Source organism: Schistocerca americana, chromosome 7, assembly GCF_021461395.2.
Source record: "Schistocerca americana isolate TAMUIC-IGC-003095 chromosome 7, iqSchAmer2.1, whole genome shotgun sequence".
Taxonomy (NCBI): Eukaryota; Metazoa; Arthropoda; class Insecta; order Orthoptera; family Acrididae; genus Schistocerca; species Schistocerca americana.
Genome location: NC_060125.1, coordinates 181,331,147 through 181,356,915, shown reverse-complemented (window position 1 = coordinate 181,356,915; position 25,769 = coordinate 181,331,147). Strand labels below are relative to the sequence as shown.

General features: G+C 41.6%; 1 protein-coding gene across 1 annotated transcript; it reads left to right on the top strand.

The window, feature by feature from the left end:
- Window positions 1-21,572: 21,572 nt before the first annotated feature.
- Window positions 21,573-23,867, top strand: LOC124622305. The gene is made up of 2 exons (XM_047147977.1): window positions 21,573-23,572; window positions 23,805-23,867. Exon 1 carries the CDS (start codon window positions 21,804-21,806, stop codon window positions 23,556-23,558), a length of 1,755 nt encoding a protein of 584 aa, XP_047003933.1. The 5' UTR covers window positions 21,573-21,803; the 3' UTR covers window positions 23,559-23,572; window positions 23,805-23,867.
- The last annotated feature ends 1,902 nt before the right edge of the window (window positions 23,868-25,769 follow it).

Genomic DNA, 25,769 nt, shown 5'->3' with positions numbered 1-25,769 from the left:
TCATAGTATGATGGAGAGTGGACATCCCTTTCGTGTCGCCCATATGGGACTAGATCTCAAAATTAACTACTAATTTTGCATTTATAACGTGTTCCGCATATACCCCTTCCTTTACTGTTTGCAGAAGTTTATTGCTTAATCACTGAGGTGACAAAAGTCATGGGACAGCGATATGGACATTCCCAGATGGTGGACTTCCTCGTATTTTTTTTTTTTTTTTGGTCGTCAGTCTACTGACTAGTGCGGCCCGCCTCGAAGTCCTTTCCTGTGCTAACCTCTTCATCTCAGAGTAGCACTTGCAACCTACGTCCTCAATTATTTGCTTGACGCATTCCAATCTCTGTCTTCCTCTACTATTTTTGCCATCTACAGCTCCCTCTAGTACCATGGAAGTCATTCCCTCATGTCTTAGCAGATGTCCATTCATCCTGTCCCTTCTCCTTATCAGTGTTTTCCACATATTCTTTTCCTCTCCGATTCTGCGTAGAACCTCCTCATTCTTTACCTTATCAGTCCACCTAATTTTCAACATTCTTCTATAGCACCACATCTCAAATGCTTCGATTCTCTTCTGTTCCGGTTTTCCCACAGTCCATGTTTCACTACCATACAATGCTGTACTCCAGACGTACATCCTCAGAAATTTCTTCCTCAGATTAAGGACGGTATTTGATATTAGTAGACTTCTCTTGGCCAGAAATGCCTTTTTTGCCATAGCGAGTCTGCTTTTGACGTCCTTCTTGCTCCGTCCGTCATTGGTTATTTTACTGCCTAGGTAGCAGAATTCCTTAACTTCATTGACTTCGTGACCATCAGTCCTGATGTTAAGTTTCCCTCTGTTCTCATTTCTACTACTTCTCATTACCTTCGTCTTTCTCCGATTTACTCTCAAGCCATGCTGTGTACTCAATAGACAGTTCATTCCGTTCAGCAGATCATTTAATTCTTCTTCACTTTCACTCAGGATAGCATTGTCATCAGCAAATCATATCATTGATATCCTTTCACCTTGTATTTTAATTCCACTCCTGAACCTTTCTTTTATTTCCCTCATTGCTTCCTCGATGTACAGATTGAAGAGTAGGGGCGAAACGCTACAGCCTTGCCTTACACCCTTCTTAATACGAGCTCTTCGTTCTTGATCGTCCACTACTATTATTCCCTCTTGGTTGTTGTACATATTGTATTGACCCGTCTCTCCCTATAGCTTACCCTTACTTTTTTCAGAATCTCGAACAGCTTGCACCATTTTATATTGTCGAACGCTTTTTCCAGGTCGACTAATCCTTTGAAAGTGTCTTGTTTTTTCTTTAGCCTTGCTTCCATTATTAGCCGTAAGGTCAGAATTGCCTCTCTCGTCCCTTTACTTTTCCTAAAGCCAAACTGATCGTCACCTAGCGCATTCTCAATTTTCTTTTCCATTCTTCTATATATGATTCTTGTAAGCAGCTTCGATGCATGAGCTGTTAAGCTGATTGTGCGATAATTCTCGCACTTGTCAGCTCTTGCCGTCTTCGGAATTGTGTGGATGATGCTTTTCCGAAAGTCAGATGGTATATCGCCAGACTCATATATTCTACACACCAACCTGTATAGACGTTTTGTTGCCACTTCCCCCAATGATTTTAGAAATTCTGATCGAATGTTATCTATCCCTTATGCCTTATTTGACCGTAAGTCCTCCAAAGCTCTATTAAATTCCGATTCTAATACTGGATCCTTATCTCTTCTAAATCGACTCCTGTTTCTTCTTCTATCACATCAGACAAATCTTCAACCTCATAGAGGCTTTCAGTGTATTCTTTCCACCTATCTGCTCTCTCCTTTGCATTTAACAGTGGAATTCCCGTTGCACTCTTAATGTTACCACCGTTGCTTTTAATGTCACCAAAGGTTGTTTTGACTTTCCTGTATGCTGAGTCTGTCCTTCCGACAATCATATCTTTTTCGATGTCTTCACATTTTTCCTGCAGCCTTTTCGTCTTAGCTTCCCTGCACTTCCTATTTATTTCATTCCTCAGCAACTTGTACTTCTGTATTCCTGATTTTTGCAGAACATGTTTGTACTTCCTCCTTTTATCAATCAACTGAAGTATTTCTTCTGTTACTTATGGTTTCTTCGAAGCTACCTTCTTTGTACCTATGTTTTCCTTCCCAACTTCTGTGATGGCCCTTTTTAGAGATGTCCATTCCTCTTCAACTGTACTGCCTACTGCGCTATTCCTTATTGGTGTATCTGTAGCGTTAGAGAACTTCAAACGTATCTCGTCATTCCTTAGTACTTCCGTATCCCACTTCTTTGCGTATTGATTCTTCCTGACTAATGTCTTGAACTTCAGCCTACTCTTCATCACTACTATATTGTGATCTGAGTCTATATCTGCTCCTGGGTACGCCTTACAATCCAGTATCTGATTTCGGAATCTCTGTCTGACCATGACGTAATCTAATTGAAATCTTCCCGTATCTCCCGGCCTTTTCCAAGTATACCTCCTCCTCTTGTGATTCTTGAACAGGGTATTCGCTATTACTAGCTGAAACTTGTTACAGAACTAAATTAATCTTTCTCCTCTTTCATTCCTCTTCCCAAGCCCATATTCTCCTGTAACCTTTCCTTCTACTTCTTCCCCTACAACTGCATTCCAGTCGCCCACGACTATTAGAATTTCGTCCCCCTTTACATACTGCATTACCCTTTCAATATCCTCATACACTTTCTCTATCTGTTCATCTTCAGCTTGCGACGTCGGCATGTATACCTGAACTATCGTTGTCGGTGTTGGTCTGCTGTTCTGATTAGAACAACCCGGTCACTGAACTGTTCACAGTAACACACCCTCTGCCCTACTTTCCTATTCATAACGAATCCTACACCTGTTATACCATTTTCTGCTGCTGTTGATATTACCCGATACTCATCTGACCAGAAATCCTTGTCTTCCACTTCACTTCACTGACCCCTACTATATCTAGATTGAGCCTTTGCATTTCCCTTTTCAGATTTTCTAGTTTCCCTACCACGTTCAAGCTTCTGTCATTCCACGCCCCGACTCGTAGAACGTTATCCGTTCGTTGATTATTCAATCTTTTTCTCATGGTAGCCTCCCCCTTGGCAGTCCCCTCCCGGAGATCTGAATGGGGGACTATTCCGGAATCTTTTGCCAATGGAGAGATCATCATGACACTTCTTCAATTACAGGCCACATGTCCTGTGGATACACGTTACGTGTCTTTAATGCAGTGGTTTCCATTGCCTTCTGCATCCTCATGTCGTTGATCATTGCTGATTCTTCCGCCTTTATGGGCAATTTCCCACCCCTACGACAAGAGAGTGCCCTGAACCTCTATCCGCTCCTCCGTCCTATTTGACAAGGCCGTTGGCAGAATGAGGCTGACTTCTTATGCCGGAAGTGTTCGGCCGCCAATGCTGATTATTTATCAAAATTTAGGCAGTGGCGGGGATCGAACCCGGGACCGAAGGCGTTTTCGATTATGAATCAAAGACGCCACCCCTAGACCACGGGTAAAGCCATCTCGTGTACACGATGTATAAAAGGGCAGTGCACCGGCGGGGTTGTCATTTGTACTCAGGTGCTTCATGTGAAAAAAACTTCCGACGTGATTATGGCCGCACGACTGGAATTATCACACCTTGAACGCGGAACGGTAGTTGTAGCTAGACGCATGGGACAAAATGGCTCTGAGCACTATGCGACTTAACTTCTGAGGTCATCAGTCGCCTAGAACTTAAAACTAATTAAACCTAACTAACCTAAGGGCATCACACACATCCATGCCCGAGGCAGGATTCGAACCTGCGGTCGCTCGGTTCCATACTCTAGCGCCTAGAACCGCATGGCCACTCCGGCCGGCAGACGCATGGGACATTCCATTCCGGAAATCGTTAGTGAATTCACTATTCCGAGATCCACAGCGAGCCGAAAATATCAAATATCAGCCATTACACCTCACCAAGGACAACACAGTGCCCGAGAGCTTCACTTAACGACCAAGAGCGCCGGCGTTTGGGTAGTGATGTCAGCGCTAACACATAAGGAAGACTGCGTGAAATAACCGCAGAAATCAATTTGGGATGTATGGAAAACGTACCTGTTAAAATACTGCAGCGAAGTCTGGCGCCGGCCGGGGTGGCCGAATGGTTCTAGGCGCTACTGTCTGCAACCGCGTGACCGCTACGGTCGCAGGTTCGAATCCTGCCTCGGGCATGGATGAGTGTCATGTCCTTAGGTTGGTTAGGTTTAAGTAGTTCTAAGTTCTAGGGGACTGATGACCTCAGAAGTTGAGTCCCACAGTTCTCAGAGCCATTTGAACCATTTTTTCTTTTTTTTTAATCTGGCGCTAATGGGCTACTGCAGCTGACTACAGACGCGAGTGCATTTGCTAACAGCACGACATCGCCTGCAGCGCCTCTGCTGAGCTTGTGGCCAAATCTGTTGGACCTTAGACGATTGGACAACCATGTCCTGGTCAGAGGAGTTCCGATTTCAGTTGGTAGGAGCCGATGGTACGGTTCGATTCTGGCCAGACAAAATGATTTCATGGACCCAACTTGCCAACAAGGCACTGTGCAAGCTGATTGTGGTTCCATAATGGTGTGGGCTGTGTTAACATAAAATGTAGTGGATACTTTGGGCCATCTGAACCCATCATTGACTCGAATGGTTATGTTCGGCTGCTTGGAGACTATCTGCAGTCATTCGCGGACTTCATGTTCCCAAGCAACGATGCCCCATGTCACTGGGCTACAACATTTGCATGATTAATCAATTATTCAAAAACAGTCTTAATCGCATTTATTATTATTATACCGCCAACCGGTTTCAACCCGACGTGGGTGTCATCTTCTGGGCGTTTACACCATTGGTCGACTGCTGGTGGTGTCACTCCTGTCTAGATTCCTGCCGTTATGTGGACAGGAGTGACACCACCAGCAGTCGACCAGTGGTGTAAACGCCAAGAAGATGACCCCTACGTCAGGTTGAAACCGGTTGGCGGTATAATAATAATAAATGCGATTAAGATTGTTTTTGAATAATTGATTAATCATACTAATCGCTGTTTCATCTCCACAAGCATGTTGTCCAAAAATTTTAAGAACATTGTGGAGAGTTCGAGCGAGTGGCTTCGCCACCCTGGTCACTCGATATGAATCTCATCGACCATTTATGGGACATAATCGAGAGCTCAGTTCATTTACAAAATCCTGCACCATCAATACTTTCGCAATCATGGACGCCTGTAGAAGCAGCAATGCTGAATAGTTCTTCAGGGGACTTCCATAACTTTTTGGGACAATGCCACGTTGCGTTGCTGCACTAAACACGGTAAAAAGAGGTCCGATATGTTATAAGGACTTATTCCCTTACTTTTGTCATCTCAGTGTACATTTCATTAGTCTGAATAACAAATTTTGTTTACCATATAGATAGACCTTATAGAAATTGAGAAGTATTGGGGCTATATTGGTCTCGCAGGTGCATTAGCATCGTGAGTGTGCTAACGTATTCGTCACTGAGCGCCCGGTTAGAGCATTGGCCTGATAATGGCTATTCGATTATGGTAGTATGGGTTTCATCCGCTTACTCATTACGCAAGTGATTAAATGCAAATCTGAATTTAACTGCGTGTCTTGTCTACAGTACTGCAACAAAATGGTTCAACGAGGTTTTTTATACATAAGCGAAATTAAACCTTCTGTCGACTGCTGAGGAAAAATTGGTCGCAGAGTAATTCGTTGTACATTTTTGTAAATTGTCACCAAAGATGTGCCAGTAATAAACGTAAAATTAAACTGGCAGACCGTCTATGCGAGCCGCCTGTGGAATGCGGCGGACGAAAATTAGTTTTTCTATTTCCGGGGTCGTTATATTTTCTATTATTTTGGCGTAGTCTGTCGAGGTAGCCGCTGATTCTGTGTTTCCTAATACGCTACATTGTGCATGCCACTAGTTTCCAGTTCTGTTCAAAGCGCAGTAAAATCGTTCACAATTCAGTTCCAGATAGCGGCCTGGATGTTGCATGTGCTATTCTGCGGGACCGCGCGTTCGGTAATTACCCTCTGCTTATCTCTTTTAGTTCCGCGAATAAAGTGGTATATTGAGGTCGGTTCATTAGGAATAACACTTGGATTACGTGCCCTTACTTGGATGCCTTCCAAGGATTACATGCGTCACGCTGTTATTTTTGCTTTCGTACGTTTAATCCTTTGAATATTTCCTGTTATGTTCATTTCGTCCTTGTACAGGTCTTCCAGTGGTGTGAAACAAAACTCTTATATTTATCACCTCCAGTAAGATTTTTCTTTTGCGAAATATTTCTGTAGGTTTGATATCGGCCGATCTATATGCGTTGGAAACCGTCAGATACATTTATTCCAAGAATCGTCGACTGCGTAAGTCGGAGAAGCCTCTTCTAACAAGGTGGCATTCATCTGCCACAAGCGCCTTCCTAGAAAGTATTTTGTCGTGTGGAATTCAGAGCTGTATGGTGTTACGCATTGAGGTCGCAGAAACTAAGTGGCCATATTTCGCTGCTGGTAATTTTAGTTTGTAAAGAAAATCATTGTGCACAGAGAACCTGCTGAGTATGCTTCAGAGTTTATTATTAGTGTCAGTAAAATCGTGTGCATCTGATTGGAAGTTTACGCAAGGGTAAAAATACTTGGAAACCATCAGTACTTGTACTCACTGGAAAAATTAAAAGTGGAGATCAGGACCAGTGCATTCAGTATACAATTAAAAATCTCCCCGTATGGTAACAGGAGACCCGATAAACAAGATGGCTATCCCGTCGTCGAAAACTGTGCTTCTTTCTCGTGGTTCACTACTACCCACGTGTACAAAAATGTTGCCTAACTAAATTTCCTCTAATACCATTGAAATTACTCTGTTTGAAGTCAGAACTGATTGTGTTCTGCGTTACGTGATTTGCTTGAATGGAACGGAAGTGCAACTTTCCATTCTTATACATCAAGCTGCAATGTACCACCCGACATTGGTGGTTTTCTGCGTCACAACTCCTTGAATAAAGACATGTCTAAATTCGCACCGTATAGGTGTTATTTTAATGTTTCAGTTTCACAAAATGGCTCTAAGCGCTATGGGACTTATCATCTGAGGTCATCAGTCCCCTAGACTTTGAACTACTTAAACCTAACTAACCTAACGACATCACACACAGACATGCCAGAGGCAGGATTCGAACCTGCAACCGCAGCAGCAGCGCGGTTCCGAACTGGAGCGCCTAGAACCGCTTGGCCACAGCGGCCGGCTCATTTTCACATCTGAGTTGACTGTGTTAACAATTTCAATGAGGATTTTATAATCCTGTATGATATTAACTCAACTATTTTCTGAAGTTGGTTAGTCACCGATGCCCTAAAACCAGTTGAAGATACGAAGAGCAGTGGAACGTAAACGAGATAGATGGAAAAGAAGTAAGTAAACTGTTCATAATTTCGAAAGTAATCGACGTAACCTTTAGCACATTTATCCCACTGTGAGACAAGACAGTCAGTGCCTTCAAGCAAAAATGTTTGCAGTTGTCTACACATCACTGATCTCGTGCCTAAGTGTGATCACGCCACCATGTTGCAAATATTGTTTCCATTACGCTGCAGAAGTTTGGGTGGGTGCCCTTAAAGGTTTTCCGCACCGACAATCTCCACGCGTATTCTATATTTTTGGAGACGGCCGTGCCCGTCGATTTGTTTCGGACGAAGAGGAGCTTGCTTGGATACAGTCATGATAACGCAGGCAACCGCAAACTTTTTTCCATCAAGTCACAGAGTACATACAGGATACGACAGCGCCGATTAACAGACACACCGCGAAAGTTACTACAGAACATGTTGACATTTAGCGTCGCTAGAGGTCGCTTGTGCATTCATATCATCGTCATCTGGAGCTATAAATACGTAATATTAATAAAATGTGGTAACTGGTATACAGTTATATATTTTTAAGCAGGTGAAAGCCAAAATATTTTCTAGAAAAAGAAAGAGGATAAACAACGCACAGATAAAACAATAAATCAGCAAAGAGAACATATCATTAAAACTACAACCTAAATCGTATTAGAGAAACTAACTAGCCAATCCAGACAGATGCAAGACAAATTAATAGCACAGTAACATTAATTTACAATATGCTGGCACTACAGAAACCTAGTAGACGGCAACACTACACACTATAGTGCCCCATAGTTAGCTCATTCTATAAGTGAAGAGAGACAATCTTTCATTCATTAAGTTCAACCCCACTGTCTGCGGTATATACTTGTAGTGGTTAACCCATTAAAGGGGGTCATCTGCGCACAAAAGCCTGTTAGACACACTCGTCCAACGTGATACTTAACCCGAGGTGTAGGTAAGTTTCAGGACCCAGCAACCGCTTCAAAGGCAAAACGTTAAAATCTAGAATAAAGATAATAATATGACAGTGGTGACGAAAAAAAATCAGTGAGACGCTAAAAGAGTTAGATGAAATAGGAATATAGTAATAAGTATGATGTAGAATTACGCGATGTAATGCCCATGAATACAAGCTGCAGTAAAATCCTTAATATCGACGGGCATTGTATAGCGTAATTACACGTAATACTTATCACTGTGTATCTAATTCACCTTACCTTTTAGTGTCTCAGTGAATTTTCTTTGTCACTCCTGCCATAGTATTATCTTTATTCTGGATTTTTAATGTTCTACCTTTGAAGCAGTTGTTGAGAGTCCACAGTCATACGTCAGCTTTCACAAAGTGCTGAGATAAATGCTCATTCGCTATTCAGAGACTAAATTCTTTTCTATCTAAGTAAAGTCCAGGGTCGTTTCATGTTATGCAAGCTGTATAATCAAGTGGACTGCTCGGACGATGCTCTATAACGCGATCTTTATTACACTCAGAGTTCAAAATACGTTCACATCCTCAATTTCACTAATTCCCCTTGCAGTACAAATAGATCGGTTTCCTCAGACACACATTAGTCCTTTTTCCGCACCCTTTCTACGGTTAACTGTTGTCACGACCTAAATTATAGTCACAAATGTTTTCACTAGGACTTTTCCTTAAAATAGATTTAACCAGTTACAAGAAATTCAAATTTTTCGTTGGTGTAACAATAATGGAAATTCCTGGATATAACGGTTCTTGCTTTTTCCTCATTTTAAATAAATTTTTAGTCTGAACAAAACTTACAACATGCAACACCGTATTCAGTCATTTGAATCACACTATACAGCCTGATACATACTGCACCTCTGGAGGCACATCAAGAACAGAGTGCAGATGAACAATGCAGAACAATTCTATTAGTAAACACATGAATCGAAATCTCTTCCGTGAAGTACTTTTCAACATGATAGTACTTGGTTAAGCCAGAGTTACACTTGAATGAGACAATAACGTTTATTGAGCTAATGAACCCAAGAAATTACCAAAGTTAATTTCTGGTTTCACTCTAAAATTTAATGACACGAAGTAATGTGATGGCTAATACCAGATACCACACATGACCACTGTGTTGAGGCCATATTTCGGCGAACCTTGCTGATGACGCTGACACTGGCATCTCCACGTAGCAATGGTTGCTGGATGCAATACGGCAGCGAAGATCCGATGGTTCCTTAGGGAGAGTGCGATTGATGAACCGCTATTGCGCTCGAACCCTCACCCAGGGAGCTCGTTAGGAATGTCCTGGCGGAGCCCAGGCGACAGCCTAGATACTGTAAAGGGGCCAAGGTATAGAGTCGGGTCTACTTGCAGCCACGTGACAACAGGGAGGCAAATAGGTCTGTAAGACCAGCGAACCCTTTCAGCGATCATGCTGCCACCTACAGACCAAAGGGTCAATGACACCTTTCGGCTGTCGTATGCTACAGTGGCCCCTGTGGCCTTGCTTCATGGGCCACTGACGTCACGCTGGTTAATGAATGGTTCCTATCTGAGAGGGTGAACCGCCTCGACATTGAATCCCCCTTCCCGATGGAGGTGTGTGTGTGTGTGTGTGTGTGTGTGTGTGTGTGTGTGTGTGTGTGTGTGACACATGTCAAAGTCACACGAAGTGATGGTCTCCCTGTTGGCAATCTGCATAACCAGCATACCTCGACGTCTGCTGTGATGTGGTTGGCCAGATCATATGAGGACTGACCTCGGCAGCTTCTGTAGACGGCTGTATGTCGTTGTCCTTTGTCTATGGTCCAGCTGCCAAAGTGTCTGGCTCTGGAACAAAACCTGTGGAGGAATTCCAGTCCAAAGGGTCAGTGCGTTGTGAGGGGCACCTGGTTTCGTTCGCTGCTTCTGGAGTTATGTTAGAGCTACATTTCGACCGTTGCCCAACCTGACAAATGTATTCAGATCTCTGGCACCCAGTACTGGAGGGCGTTCAAGAAGGTGAGCACCCAGGCCTCATCTTGTAGGGATCACGAGTGGCACCCTGGTCGCCAGTAAGGGAGGCAGTCAGATGAGTAATCGAGGACTGTGACTGGTACAGCTGTCATGCAGTTTTTCATCTGGACTAGACCCATCTGTTGGGGAGGAGCGCTACGAAGAACAAGTGCCTCATCTAACATGACGTGCTGATGTGGCTATTTGTGTCCTGAATGTGCTGGCAAACCACTTTAAAACCTGTGCGTGCTGGATGGAAAGTCCCACGAAAGGGGATGGAAGGGTGCCCCATGCATCCAGGTGATGCCATTTTTTGACAAAAGTGCCAAATTCAGCACATGTAAAATGGGGGCCATTACCTGTTATGGTGGTTTCTGGGAGTCCCTCATTGAAAAAGAACAAAAAAAACCTGAGTCAGTGTTTGGTTGATTTTGTTGAGGATCTAGAAGACATTCGGGACACATGTGGAAAACCAGTTCCCGTATCAATGTCTATGAACGACGCCAAAAAGGATCCGCAAAGTCTAAGTGGAGGTGAGACCACGGTGATTATATGTCTCACCGGCGAAACTATCGCCAAAATGGAACTGCCTGTCTACTGTGAGAAGCAGTGCAAGTTGCAACTATTTTAGTAATGGTTCAAATGGCTCTGAACACTATGGGACTTAACGTCTGTCATCAGTCGCCTAAAACGTAGAACTGCTTAAACCTAACTAACCTAAGGACATCACACACATCCATGCCCGAGGCAGGATTCGAACCTGCGACCGTAGCAGTCACGTGGTTCCAGACTGAAGCGCCTAGAACCGCTCGGCCACACCGGCCGGCGCAATTTTAGTAATGTAGTTGTTCATACATCTCAAGTATATATATTGGTGAACCAATCATTTGGTCAGGAGTGTCCCCCTATGATCCTCAGGGAGGACCTTCATGAAGCGTTGCCTAAGGGTTTGAGGAATCACCTCTCAGATGCGACCGTTGTTACCCTGAACCGATAGAACACCACTGAAGTTAATAGTTTGTTTCGGTGATACTAGCTGGCTTTCCACTACGATGATAACATTACCTGGCCAATCATGGTCTACTAACGGAATTGCATTTCGAATGCCAGGGTCATTTAAAGCTCGACAGATAATGACTGCAGAATCGAAGGGGCTCTTGCTTGTCCTGCTTTGGTAAGTGTGGAAGCGCATATCAGACAGCGAATCGAGCTGCAGGTTTTGTCCAATGGCCTGTTTTCAGAGGATGTCAGCATTGGAATGTTGCGCCATGAACCTACACTGTATGTCATAGTTGTACCCCGACATGAACAACCCCCATCGCTGGAGACATCAAGCTGTTCTTTTTTGAATGTGAGAACTGGCATTGAAAAGCGGAAAACGACGTTTATGCCCATTTAATAGGGTAAAATATTTGCTGCATGCGTAATCATTAAAGTTATTAAGAGTCTCCTCCTCTATTTCATTGTAATTATGTTGTGCGAGTTAATATCTTGCAGAAAAACCCAATATGGCATTTCCATCCATCAACCTCATGGGAAAGGACAACCAATAAACCATAGTTTGACGTATCTGCTGTCACAGCTGAGGGCTTAGGAGGCTCATAGATTGTGACACATGCTAGGCAAAGACGAGCTTATTTGAGATTCCAGAATCCTTGTCGCAGCTAGGAATCCAAGTCCTGTAACATTTTTCTGGAGTAGATGATGGAGTAGTCCGGAGATTTCTGCCACTCGACGAATGAATTTTACATGGTAGCTGAGTTGTCCAAGCACAAATTTTACCTTTTGGGTGTTGTTGCGGGCCAGAAATTTCTGAACAGCCTGGATGTAATACTGTGTTGACCTTATCCTCGATGTGCTGAACTGATGTCCCAAATATTCTACATCTGGTACAAAAAAGGAATATTTGTCTTTGTCACACTTGAGATGCGCCACTGGAATACGTCAAATAAGGAACCTAGGATGGCGGCTAAATATTGAGCATAATTGCCCAGAACAAGAACATCGTATAATTAGTTGGCCGTCCCCAACACATCTCGTATGAGATGTTCCAAGTAGCACTGAAATGTATTTGATGTGCCAGGCGATTATACCAGTAAAGTGTAAATGGCGCGTTGATGAACAAATTCATTTTTGTACCTCATCTGGAGAGAATTTGAGATATTCATCAATTTTTGTATAGAGCTTGTCACTGGCGAGGCGCACCATGATGTCTCCTACTTTAGACATTCGGTAGGCATCAATGACAGACTGGGCATTGGTTTTAAAGTCTCTACAAATCCTGAGGGTACCTCTCGTTTTTTTCACGGTGACTATGGGACTGGCTCACCGACTGTTGGGGACTTCATCCTGCCACTTTAGGAACTCAGGACGCATTCTAGGAAAGGAACTTGACATGCACCTCAAATCCTGTGACACCCATAAAGGGAAGGGGAAAATACTTATTCATATTTAGCTAAAGATCCTGCAGGTATGGGCTCTCCACAAATGGCTGGATTCTGTTGGTAGAACCAGCCTGGGGTATTTAGGAGATCTAATCCCAGAATGTAGCATCAACCGTGAGGAGCCATGCTGTGAATGACGTTGCCTGGTAATGTTTTTTTTTTTTTTTGCATTGAACTGATCTTTCATCTCGATGGTGTCGTTGCTACATCGCTTGATTTGTTTGGAGAATAGCTGATGTAGAAGGACCCCAGGGAAAGATGTTTCCTAATCGACAATGGTCATTGATGAACCTCCATCAATTTGGAGAATCATTGGAACGGTGTGGACAACCACTGCCAACATTAATCACGAGAATGATCACGCAGATAATGTTGTGAGGAAAGTGCATCAAATTGCAATGTATTGGCAGAACACTTAGAAAACGCAACATGTATACTAAAGAGACTGCTAGTGTAGCCATTCTGTCTGTCTTCTTCTGAAGCTATGGTGCGCATTGTAGGGTCAGCATCAAATAGGATTGACGGAGGACATCGATAAAGTTCACAGAAGGGCAGCCCGTTTTGAATTGTCTCGGAACAGGGAAGAGAGAGCCACAGATATGATACCGATTTGGGATGGCAGTCATTAAAACAAAGCCGTTTCCTTGCCATACTATCTTCTCATAAAATTTCAACCATCATCGTTCTCCTCCGAATGTGAAAATATTTTGCTGGCACCAACCTACGTAGTGAGAAGTGATCATCATAATAAAATAAGAAAAATGAAAGCCCTCACGGAAGTCCCCAAGTGTTCGTTTTTCCCATGCCCTGTTCGAGAGTGGAACGGTAAAGAAATAGCTTGAAACTTATTCAGTGAACCTTCTGGCAGTCACTTAACTATTAATTGCAGAGTAATGATATATATGTATAACTTCTGCAAATCTTAGTGCATCTTGTTTTCTTCAGTGTAAGCTGCTACTCCTTTCACAATTGTATCTGAATGTTCTTACAAAACTATGAAATCAACACGCTGTATGCCATGAAATACACTCCCAAACAGTGAATATAACCCTTTGATAACGGTATCGAAATTAAATCAGGAGATGGCAAAGATTACGGAAAGCTCAGCGGTAGTAGCCCCGGAGTGTAATAAATAGTACCTCACAGGTCCACTTTGTGTGAGGATGTTCTGTCGTCTTCTGTAGCCTACGCTACTTAATAACCTCAAAACAGAGACACTGTTTATGGAATACTCCGTCGGTTCTTGGAGGAACGTAGACATATTAATAATTTGAATACAACGGTTAATGTTCCACAGTAATATGTATTAGTTCGTTATGAACCGGCTTTCGTCTTCTGATGATGGCCTAAGAAGCCGGAAACCGCTTCATAACGAACTAGTAAATATTACTGTGGAACATTAAGACGTTGTATTCAAGTTATCAAAACAGAGAGCTAATGTGATGGAAGGAATACTTTACAATAACGTCCAAATCGCAGCCGCATATCCCGAAGACCTCCATCAGTGGCACCTTACGTGGGCTGCTGAAATTCCATACCAAAATTAATTCCAGAATGGCACTAATGTGCAATGTAACCCCTGAACATAATGTAACGTAAGTGAATGGAGCACGTTTCCCGTCAATCTAATTGTGAGTGTTCAAAATCGGAGGCTAAAGTGCAGATATTAAAAATGGTAAATCGAAGAAAAAGGATAATACAATGAATTCGTAAAGTCTAAATGTGGGAGGAACTCATTACAATACTCAAGGAAATTTACGGTTAAGGCCATGAATAAACATCGAATCAGGTCATTTAAGATCCCTTCCGAACACCATGTCACAGAATTACAAAAAAGTAACTCAAGTCGTATAGAAATATACTCGTGAGTAAGAGAAGCTGTCTGTAAGTCACTTCAATTTACAGATGATTAACACAGTGATGGATTCCAAACATCAAGCGTTCTGAAGCATTTGAAGACGGAATAAAGACCCAGCATTATGTATCACAACTCCACATCAAAAGCTAAAGCACAAAGAATACGGTTTTATTTAACTTCAATATTATCAAAGTTCTGGATCATATGAATGCCACTGGAGTGCCCACTGCCTGGTGCAATCTCACCACTATGCGGAAGGTTGCTGGTAAAATGCTTATTCATCAAATACACGAGATAAGAATTTAAATGCTGCTGCTATAGTGCGCTGATCATGTCGAAGTACGAGACGAGGATGCCATTGTATTTCAAACAGCGTGGTGGAACCAGCTGAAGATACACTCGTGGCACTCTGATTGACGGGCTCTGGTCAAAGACTGTGCCTCGCAGTAAGAAATCCCTTTACTTCTCTCTTTTAACAGATATTCGTTGCTCCTGTGGATAGAGGTGACTAGAGAATGTTTGTGGATCAACAAGTCCCAGCGCAATTCCACGGTAGCTGAAACTATATCGCTATACCGCGACTGCATACCAACAGGATTTTTTCCAAACATGCCATTCACAAGGCCATTTTTTTATAAGTTGGCGAAAAAAAAAACGTTACGTGATGGCGGAAACTATTGGTGAAGTCACCTGCATAGATCTATTGAGGATATTTTGTGGTATCGTTGGTCTCTGTTGTACGTACACACGTAGGACCATTACCTGATTTTCTTACAGTTAAATTTCACCATAACATTCACATTTAGCAAGCGGCACTTTCAACAAGGATATAAGTTGGTGTTGTCTTCTCATGATTAGTAAAAATAGCTGACAAACATCTAAATTTGACATGAGACACTGTGAAATTTACGTATGCAAATGAGTGACAGTGAAAAGATTAGTGGGGCGGTAATACCTGTAACGAATTAAATATTGACACCAACTGCATAGACCAATGTTGAAGCGACTTAATTTTGCACTCTAGCGAGAAAGGAAGAACACATTGAATGGTAGCTTCTGTTTAACATATAGCTCTCCAGAAGTCAATGGTAAATATTAAGTATGAGAGGAAGGTAGTAAGTGATGTCCGGCTGATTCAGTGAAGCTTACAATTCCAAAAACTTCTCACCGCCGGCTCTGTTCTGGGACACCTATAAGAGGAAAAAGGAACACACAGACCGGGAAAGAGCTCACATGAGTGTCGTTAAAAGTTTCCATTGCGTATAACGAGCATCAGGAGGGTAATGAGCATCAAAAATAATTACGAGGACAGATAGCGGCTTCATATACTAATGTTGCAACCAGTTTCTCCACACCACTGCAGACGACTCGGCTGCAGACTGTTGAGCCTAGAACCGCACGGCTACTCCGGCCGGCTGGTTTCACTCTCTGACTCTCTGTAGTTCTAGAGAAGTCACAAAGTATTTTTAAAGAGCGATAGAACACATTTTACAAAATCTTTGTTAATGTAATTTCTTCAGAAATTAATAAACCCCAATATTCTGTGTCATTTGGCCTCCAACGATTCACACTGGAAGATTAAGTGGATTGTGGTTTCATCGCGAATAGTCAACACGTGCGAGTTTGTTTCTGGGGCTTCATTCGGTTTTCTCTTCTATATCTATTGTGTGCGTATGTTTCTTAAAGTTACCATGGACAGTTATTAATCCTGCTACGAATTTTATGTATGCTTTTGAAGCTCAGGACTGCGGAAGTCCTCTTAAAACCTTACTCCGTCATATTAGCTTACCATATCTTCGTTTTCTGATTTTGATCTTATGTTATGTTTTCTTTCTACAGATACAGTTACGTTGTTTTGATTTTATCGTGGCCTTAGTGTCGGTTAGACAAATTGCAGTCCAGCAAATAGACTCGACGTTTCTGTCCTGGACAGCCTATCAGCTTATTCACTGCCACTATTTCTTGAGTGACAAGGAACCCACAGAAGGTTCACGTTCTTGCTTTTGCCCAGCTTCATAAGGGCTTCATGGCACTCTGCAACAATCTTTGATCTTTTTCCAGGGGCTGTCTGATCCTTGAGATATTCAACGTAGATTCTCCTCTGCGTCTACAGTGATAGCAAACACTTCCGGTTGGAATACCGTGTCCTGCAGAGACTGTGCTCTCTAATCTAGACTGTACCCCATACACACAGACCTTGTGCCTTCTCAAGTTTTCGATCCGTCAGTAATCCTAATTATGTGTCCTGAACGGTATGGTGGTTCATTCTTCGACTACTCTCTGCTTCACTGTCAACTTGAAAGTTTTGTTGATGCAGCTGGAAGTTATTGTGTAGCCAACTGGCATTTCCCCGTCCATTCCTGTGTTTACCACATTCGTTATATTGGTATGGGATTCTAGAAACCGTAGGAGTTTCCAGTTACTTACAGTTTTTAAGCTCGGTGAAAAGATTGTTAGTTATTTAAGAGGGAAAAAAACGGCTTCACCAGTAGAACCGCAAGTATTCATGTGAAACAAAACTATCACGTACCGCTGTTTAAGATGGTTCAATAAATTAAGGTGAAACTTCTGTGGCAAAAAGTAAACTAAGAAGAAGGTTCCCGTGAGGGTGTGGGAGGGCAGCTTCTCATTCCCAAGAAAGGTCAAAACCAATTACGATTATCGAAAACCACAGTCTCATCCAACCCCGTCACGCAGGCAGACGCTACGACTTACAAGGGAACCTCCCCATCGCACCCCCCTCAGATTTAGATATAAGTTGGAACGGTGGATAGACCTTGAAAAACTGATCACAGATCAATCGAGAAAACAGGGAGATGTTGTGTGGAACTATGAAAAAAGTAAGCAAAATATACAAACTGAGTAGCCCACGCGCAAGATAGGCAACATCAAGGAGTGTGTGAGCTCCGGAGCGCCGTGGTTATCGTAAGCAGCTGTGGAACGAGAAGTCCTTGGTTCAAGTCTTCCCTCGAGTGAAAAGTTTACTTTCTTTATTTTCGCAAAGTTATGATCCGTCCGTTCGTTCATTGACGTCTCTGTTCACTATAATAAGTTTAGTGTCTGTGTTTTGCGACCGCACCGCAAAACCGTGCGATTAGTAGACTAAAGGACGTGCCTCTCCAATGGGAACCGAAAAATTTGATCGCAAGGTCATAGGTCAACCGATTCCTCTCTCTTCCGTGCGCTGTAGTCGACTGACGTCGTGTGTTTCGATGTTTGTTTAGGTGTAGCGTCCCCATACTACAGCGCAGTTACCTCGCATCGGACGGACGGACGGACAGATAATAATTGTCTGAAAATAAAAAATTAAACTTTTCACTCGAGGGATGACTTGAACAAAGGACCTCTTGCTCCGTAATTGCTGACGCTAACCACGGGACCACAGCGTTCCTGAGCTCACACTCTCCTAGATGTTGCCTATCTTGCGCGTGGACTACTCAGTTTGTATATTTTGCTTATTTTTTTTATAGTTCCCCACAACTTCTTCCTGTCTTCTCGATTGATCTGTGTTCAGTTTTTCAAGGCCTATCCACTGTGCCAACTTATATCTAAATCTGAGGGGGGTGCGATGGGGAGGCTCCCTTGTTAGTATCATTTGATAAAACCACTACAGTATTTGATACTGACGTCAGTAGCAGGTCGTGGGGACTTGTTCGAAATTATCTCACGAACGGCTAGTTTGTGGACCCTTGTTTGAGGAACATTTCTGCTTGTACTGTTCCTTCTATTTTGCCTCCGATTCAATATCGTATCCACGATCGGATACAGAGAAAACCCTTTAGTTAGTGATGATCAAGAAAAGACTTCAGTTTAAGAAAATCATCCCAAACAATCCGTGTGGGTAAAAGAAATATACTGAAGTGCTGAAAATGGATGAGGAATATCTGAAATTCTCTGAGACTGTAGGTACTGAGATGGTGAATACAACGAAATGCATTCGGTTTAAAAGGAACGGACAACACTAAACAGAGGAATCACGGTAGTTGGACAAACAGATGTAGGTACAAGGAAAGTAATAAACCTTGTGTAATAAAATATATACTTCGGTCAATCGCGAAAGGAAAAGTACAGAAACGTCCATAAAAAGACAGAGATACAGCAACAGAGTTACAGCAATTTAAGTCGCTTAAGAATGAAATAAATAGGACGCCCAGAGACGCCAAGGTCAAACGGCTTTGGGGAAATCAAATAAATCAAGAAAGAAATAGTCGTTAAGTGGACTGATTCAACATTCAGAATAGACAAAGAAAACTTTTTCGAAATTGTAATAAAGGCGTCTGGAATTCCACTGTCTGCAGCTCGTGGTCGTGCGGTAGTGTTCTCGCTTCCCGCGCCCGGGTTCCCGGATTCGATTCCCGGCAGGGTCAGGGATTTTCTCTGCCTCGTGATGACTGGGTGTTGTGTGATGTCCTTAGGTTAGTTAGGTTTAAGTAGTTCTAAGTTCTCGGGGACTGAGACCATAGATGTTAAGTCCCATAGTGCTCAGAGCCATTTGAACCATTTCTTTTTTTTTTTTTTCGAATTCCATTCTTAAAATCAGAGGAGAGGGGATTTACAGAAAACGCCTCCTCGGAGGGAAGGAAGTCTGATGATATGGTTGGAGACGAAATGGAAATCGATGTACAACGCTTAAGGATCTAATACTACAGTCAGAGTTCAAAAGAGCTTTCGAGGACTTAATAAGGAGAGAAACGCAGGTAACATTCCTTCAGAAATCACGTTGGTTGCTAAGACTTGTGAGCTTGGTGACATATCATGAGACTTCCCAAAAATATCATCCAAACAGTCCAGAAAAGAACAGGGGCAGATAGATGCGAGAACTCTCGCACAATCAGCTTAACGTTCAGTCAATCAAGTTGCTGAGAAGAACAGTATACAGGAGAATGAAACAGAAAATTAAGGCTCTGTTAGCTACAATCTGTTTGGCCTTAAGGAAGGCCAATGTGAAAGAGAGACTTTCCTAACGTGGCGTCTGATAACGTGCATGACTTAAAGAAAAGTCAAGTCACGTTAATAGGATTTTTTTGTCCGACAGAAAGCCTTCATGAGACTAAACTGGTGCAAGAAGTTTGAAATTCTTAGAAAGCATAAGTGTGTACTACAGGAAAAGATGGTTAATACAAGATATTTATAAGAGCAAACAGGGAAAAAGAAGAATGGAAGAACAAGAAAGAAGCGCTCGAATTAAACAAGGTGTAAGAAAGGGATTTCATCTTTGTCAGTTCCATTCAATCTATACATCGAAGAAGCAATGAAGGATATAAGAAAAAGGTTCACGAATGAAATAAATATCAGGGTTATTGCGCGTCAAAGATAAATTTCGCTGATGACAGTGTTATCGTCAGCGACAGTGAGGCATAATTGCAGCGCCTGTTGAACGAAAAAAAAAAAAAAACAGTCCAATGAGCACACACTACGGAGTTAACCGAAGTAAGACGACAGTAATGACGAGTGGCAGAAGTAGAACCAACGATAAATGTAACACCAAAATTGGTGACCACAACGTAGACGAAGTGAAGGAATGCTACTCTCTTGGAATCATAATACCACATAATGGTCGATGCAGGGACGATAAAAAAAAAGTAGTTTATCATAAGGAAAGAGGGCTTTCTTCACCAAAGATATCGGCTAGTATCAAACATTGGCTATAGGTGGAAGGAAGAAATTTTCGAGAATATACTTTGGTGTGCAAAGCATAGAATGGCCGTGAATTATAAACTGTGGAAACACCGGAAAAAAGAGAATCTAAGCTTTTCAGATATAGCGCTACTAAAGGATGTTTAAAATTTGGTGGACTGATAAGAAATGAAGAGTTTGTTTACAGAACCAGCGACCAGAGATACAAGTAGAAACAAGTACGAGAATGAGAGACATGATGACAGGACATGAAAAGACATCTGGGAATGACTTCCATAATAGTTGGGGACACATGGAGAATAAAAACTTGTTGTGGAAGACAGAGACTGGAATACATCTAACAAAAAATTTAAGATGTGATTTTCAACTGGAACTCTGAGATGAAGGAGTTGACACAGGAGAGGAATTCGTGTCAGGTTGCATCAAACCAGTCAGTAGACAGATGACAGAAAAAATCTTATATCTACAAGCGTGTCAGATGTATCTGTTAATTGCGAAACAACCCGTATGTACAAGGTGTGTTTGCGTGATACGTCTGGCGGTCATAGACCACGTCATGGGGAGCAACTTTTGTTGGAGGCAAAATGTTTGCTGACACTTCCCGTCGATGGTAGACGTCCTCTAGAAGCCATCTGCCGCGCGAGACGAGATTTCACCGAACTAGCAGAGTTCTGCAGAGCACTGCACTCTACCTATCCCAGTAAACTGAGAGATTGAATTAAAAAAAATTAAGAATGAGTGTCTCTAACCAGAGGTGAATATGTTAGAAGTGAATGAGGACCTTCGATTTTTGTTAATTTTTTTGTATTTACCTGTTTCATACACATGATCGTATGATAGGCAACACTGCATACGCACGCGGAAGAATGCCTACGCCGTCCGACTGGTAGTGCCATAATGGGCAGAAACGGGACAAGTATCAGTGGGACTCGCGTTCTGAAGACTCTGTGTAAACTTTATTAGCCATTTACATTGTTCACCCATTCCAAGAATTGCGACATTCTTCCTGCTGCCGATACCGATACGGGCAAGATATCTGCCACGGGGATTACAAGACTTTCTAAAATGTATTAAGGGGGGGACGTACATGAAAATGACCAAATTTGTGAAAAAAATTTTATTGGCTCTTCATTTACTACATGGTATTGAAATTTCAATTACCAAATATTACGTTCCAATTCCGCTTCTAAGGGGGAAAAAAATAATAATTTGTAATAGCTTGCACAGGGCGACGCCCCCCCATCTTGGTCTTCATCCTCTCGTATATCTATTTATACTGCGTTTTTTTCCAGTTTTGTGCAGTCACAATGCAGGGAACGTTTGTGTACTACATCAAGAAGGCTGTGGAATAATATCTCTGCCGCTGGTTTTATATTCTTTGATTTATAGCGTTTGTTTACGAGTGTTTGTTTGGAATACATTTTTACGAAAGTTGTAAGTAGACTTGTTATTATATTTTGCAGCATGCCGCGTTCTAGTAAGGTGTTTAAAAAGGTTAGAAAGTGTCAAGCTTCTCGATGTAGTAAAGACAACTTGAAAACCAGCCCCATAATAACAAATGGAAACGATACTTCAACCAAGAAAGCGAGTGCTTCGAGAAGGAAAATTGACAGCTGTCAATCACTTGATGATTGTGGCTCAGACACTCAAGCTACTAGTGGTTTTAGGCTTATTGATTTGAAAATACTATCTGATATTATATCATCTGCTTGTGTATGTGCTGACTGTGGTGCAAAAAGTTTGAGATTATATGACGAAGAAAACAGAATTGGAATAGTGTGTATGTTGCATCTTACTTGTGAAAGCTGTCATTCAGACACTGCTTTTAGAACTTCGGCATCAAGTAACCGGATATATGAAGCAAATATGCGTTTAATATATGGCATGAGATGTTTGGGCATAGGCAGGGAAGGTACCAGACTGTTTTGTGGGATCATGAACATGCCACAACCAAGTGCTAGGTACACCACTGGAAATAAAACACTGCTAAGTGCTCTTCAAGAGGAAGTGGAAGAAAACTTGAAGTCCTCTGCAAAGGAAGCTGTGAAGATGAATAGTGAACTAAAGACAGAAGCAGATAACACGCCAGACACCGATTTGTGTGTGTCATGTGATGGAACGTGGATGAAGCGTGGACATACATCACTGTATGGAGTATCATCTGTCATTAGTGTTGATACTGGAAAAATTCTTGACGTTCAGGTAATGAGCAAATATTGCTATAGCTGTGTACTCGGAAAGAGAGCTGGTGAAGTGGAAGAAAATAAGTGGCAGGTTGAACACAAGAAAGTGTGCTGTAGAAATTATTCTGGTTCTAGTGGTGGAATGGAACCTGCAGCTATGAAACTTATGTTCCATCGAAGTGTGGAAAAGTACGGTGTTAGATACACAAAATACCTTGGTGATGGTGACTCCAGCTCCTTCAAAACTGTTTTGGAAAGTGAACCTTATGGTCCCCATTGTGCTATAGAAAAGTTGGAATGTGTTGGACATGTGCAAAAACGAATGGGAGGCAGACTTTTAAAATTGAAACGTGAATTGAAGGGCAGGAAACTTGAGGATGGAAAACTTTTAGGTGGTCCCAACAGACTCACAGACAAAGAAATTCATTCTTTACAAGTGTACTATGGCAAGGCAATAAGGGACAACAGTGGAAATTTGAATAACATGCAGAAGGCTGTGTGGTCTATTTATTTTCATAAACTATCCACAGATGACAAACCTGTACATAATTTGTGTGACATATCGTGGTGCAAATTCAAGCAGGCTGAGCGTGATGGCATGAACTATTCACACAAGCACAGTTTACCTGTGGCTGTTTTAAGTGCTATAAAACCAACATTTAGGTGTTTAGCAGAGCCAGACCTCCTACGAAAGTGTGTGCATGGAAAGACACAAAACCCTAATGAAAGTTACAACTCACTGATTTGGAAACGTTGCCCAAAAACAACATTTGTTTCAACAATTATTGTTGAAATTGCTGCATATGATGCTTGTTTAGTTTTTAACAATGGTAATCTTGGAAGAATAAAAACTCTACAGAGGCTAGGATTTCATCCAGGAGCTTTCACCTATTCAATATTGAAGGACATCGATGACAAAAGAGTTGCTGCGGCTGATATTACAGCCAATAAAATTGAACAGCAGGTTAACCAAAGAAGACAAGCAAAGAAGAGACTGCTTGCAGATGAAGAGGAGTATGCATATGGCTTGCACTAGTTCACACAGAGACGGTAAGACCTAATACAAACACTATCAAATCATTGATTCAGTTTTCCCGTAACTTACATTTTTATAACTTTATGTACCTTTTTCTCAAAAACCACAAAAGGTAGAGAAGTGAAATTTGGTATATGACTAGTCAGTACTATAGTGAAAAATTCTGTGGAAGGAATTTTCATTTAATAAAATAGTAAGGTATTTATGGTAGAAAATATTCCTTAAATTTGATATATTATTTTTCAGGGAAATTGGGAGACCCGTAAAAACTGAACAAAAGAAGATATAAAAATTCTGCTCCACAGAGTTTTGTAATTATTTGGTATGAAAGTGTGTACAAAAATTCATTAACATTGCTCTCACAGTTTTCTCAAAAAAGGAACATTTGTAATTACATTGTTGAAAAAAAATTAATTGTTAATAATTAAAGATGTAAAAGGTCAATAAAAATGAAAATTTAGGTTCATATGCGCATAACATTTCTTAATAACTGTACCAAATTTGGATTGATTATCTTAAAAAATTAGAGTTTTATAAAATACTTTTAAAATTACTGCAGTTTCGTGTACGTCCCCCCTTTTGAGCTTTAAGTTTAAATTTGTTGTGTGATTTTGCATTCGCTATTGTAAATTTTCAATTAATTTATTAACTTTGGAGCTATATTTACATGCTTTCCTAACTGGCAGATGCAGATGTTTTGACTTCGTCTGCTTTCGTTCCTTATACGATTACTTGTAGATTTGACTGAAGTATTCAGAGGAGAAAGCGGTACAGCCTTCCAAGGGGTTATTGTTGTTACGTAAATGTCTGACTGTTCTGTGGAACACTTATCTGGATATCTTATGAGATATTAAAACCTCATCCCAAACAAAGAAGTATAACCGTACACCAGTTGTGAGTGCTTTGAAACATTACACATTCTGTACGGTTCGTAAGCATGAAGTGCCAAGGAATATTTATAAGGAGAGTGAGCCGGCGTGGTGCGGAAGTCGGGCGAGGATTTCACTTCATCACAGCTCAGCCAATTAGCACGAAATGTTTTCAGTTATACACGTGCTGGAAACCGGGTCAAAGTCCGCATAATAGTTTCTGAGATTTTTCTCAGATCATGAGGTCAATGTGAATTTCTAATGGCAAAAAAGCGACATAATTACAAATTAACAATTTTCGGATTTTTTTATCTTACTTTTACTGTGAAACGTTGCTTCTTGCCAACGGTCAACGGGAGGTGCCCTGTAAGTTTTGATGAGTGAGTTTGCAAGTATTAAAAAACTGCCGTATCTTTTTATTTCACTCACGTAGAAGCTTAACTTTTTTACATCACTTTGGGAGTGTAGCGTTCAATACGCGACATAAAAGTCAACTTGATAGCTGTAACCGTGTCTGAGAAAAAAGGACCTAACAGTCGGACGCACAGACAGACAGACGAACAACAAAGTAATCGTATAAGGGTTTCGCTTTTACGATCTGAGGTACGTAATCCTAAAGAAGATCTCATAGCGTCACTGGGAATCGTCAGTGAACAATTTCTCTCTAACACAAGCTGTTACCAACGGAGTGATCGGCCACTCCTAGATGTTTCATACAAAGACTTTTAAACAAACTGTATATGTATTTTCATCACTACCGAGATTGACTGGGAATATTGGTGAGGAGATTTACAGTTACGGAATTTGACTTGCGACCATAAAAATGTTACTGATTTTGTTGGTCGCTACAAGAGTACATGAACTATTTTTAATTGCTTTCTTGCACAGTGCGGTTCCAGAAAAAATGAAGTTGTGCTTGTTCCTGTTTTTTTTTTTTTCATATTTGTCAAAGGGAGGATTCGATGATTGATCGACATGTACAGAATAAACACTCACTGAGTTGCCCGCTACGTGCTTAATGGTTTTTTCTTTACTATTTCATTCCCTCGACCCAAACGTGAACGTGGATTAGCAATGGAGCTTAATAGGTATAACGATGACATACAATTTTTAAAGGGATTAATTGCACGCAGATGTGTTAAATTACATGAAGGACAGCTTTTCGTTGTACATATTTAAAATTACTCACAGGGAAACGTAATATGACATTTAAAAAAACTAAAACAAACGCTAACTGAATCACACTTCACAATACTTGATGAGAGGTCTCTGATTGTGGGAAGAGTAATGGGGAGGAGACAGGTGCATTGGGCGCTCGGCCTAATTGGTTTGTCGAGCAACT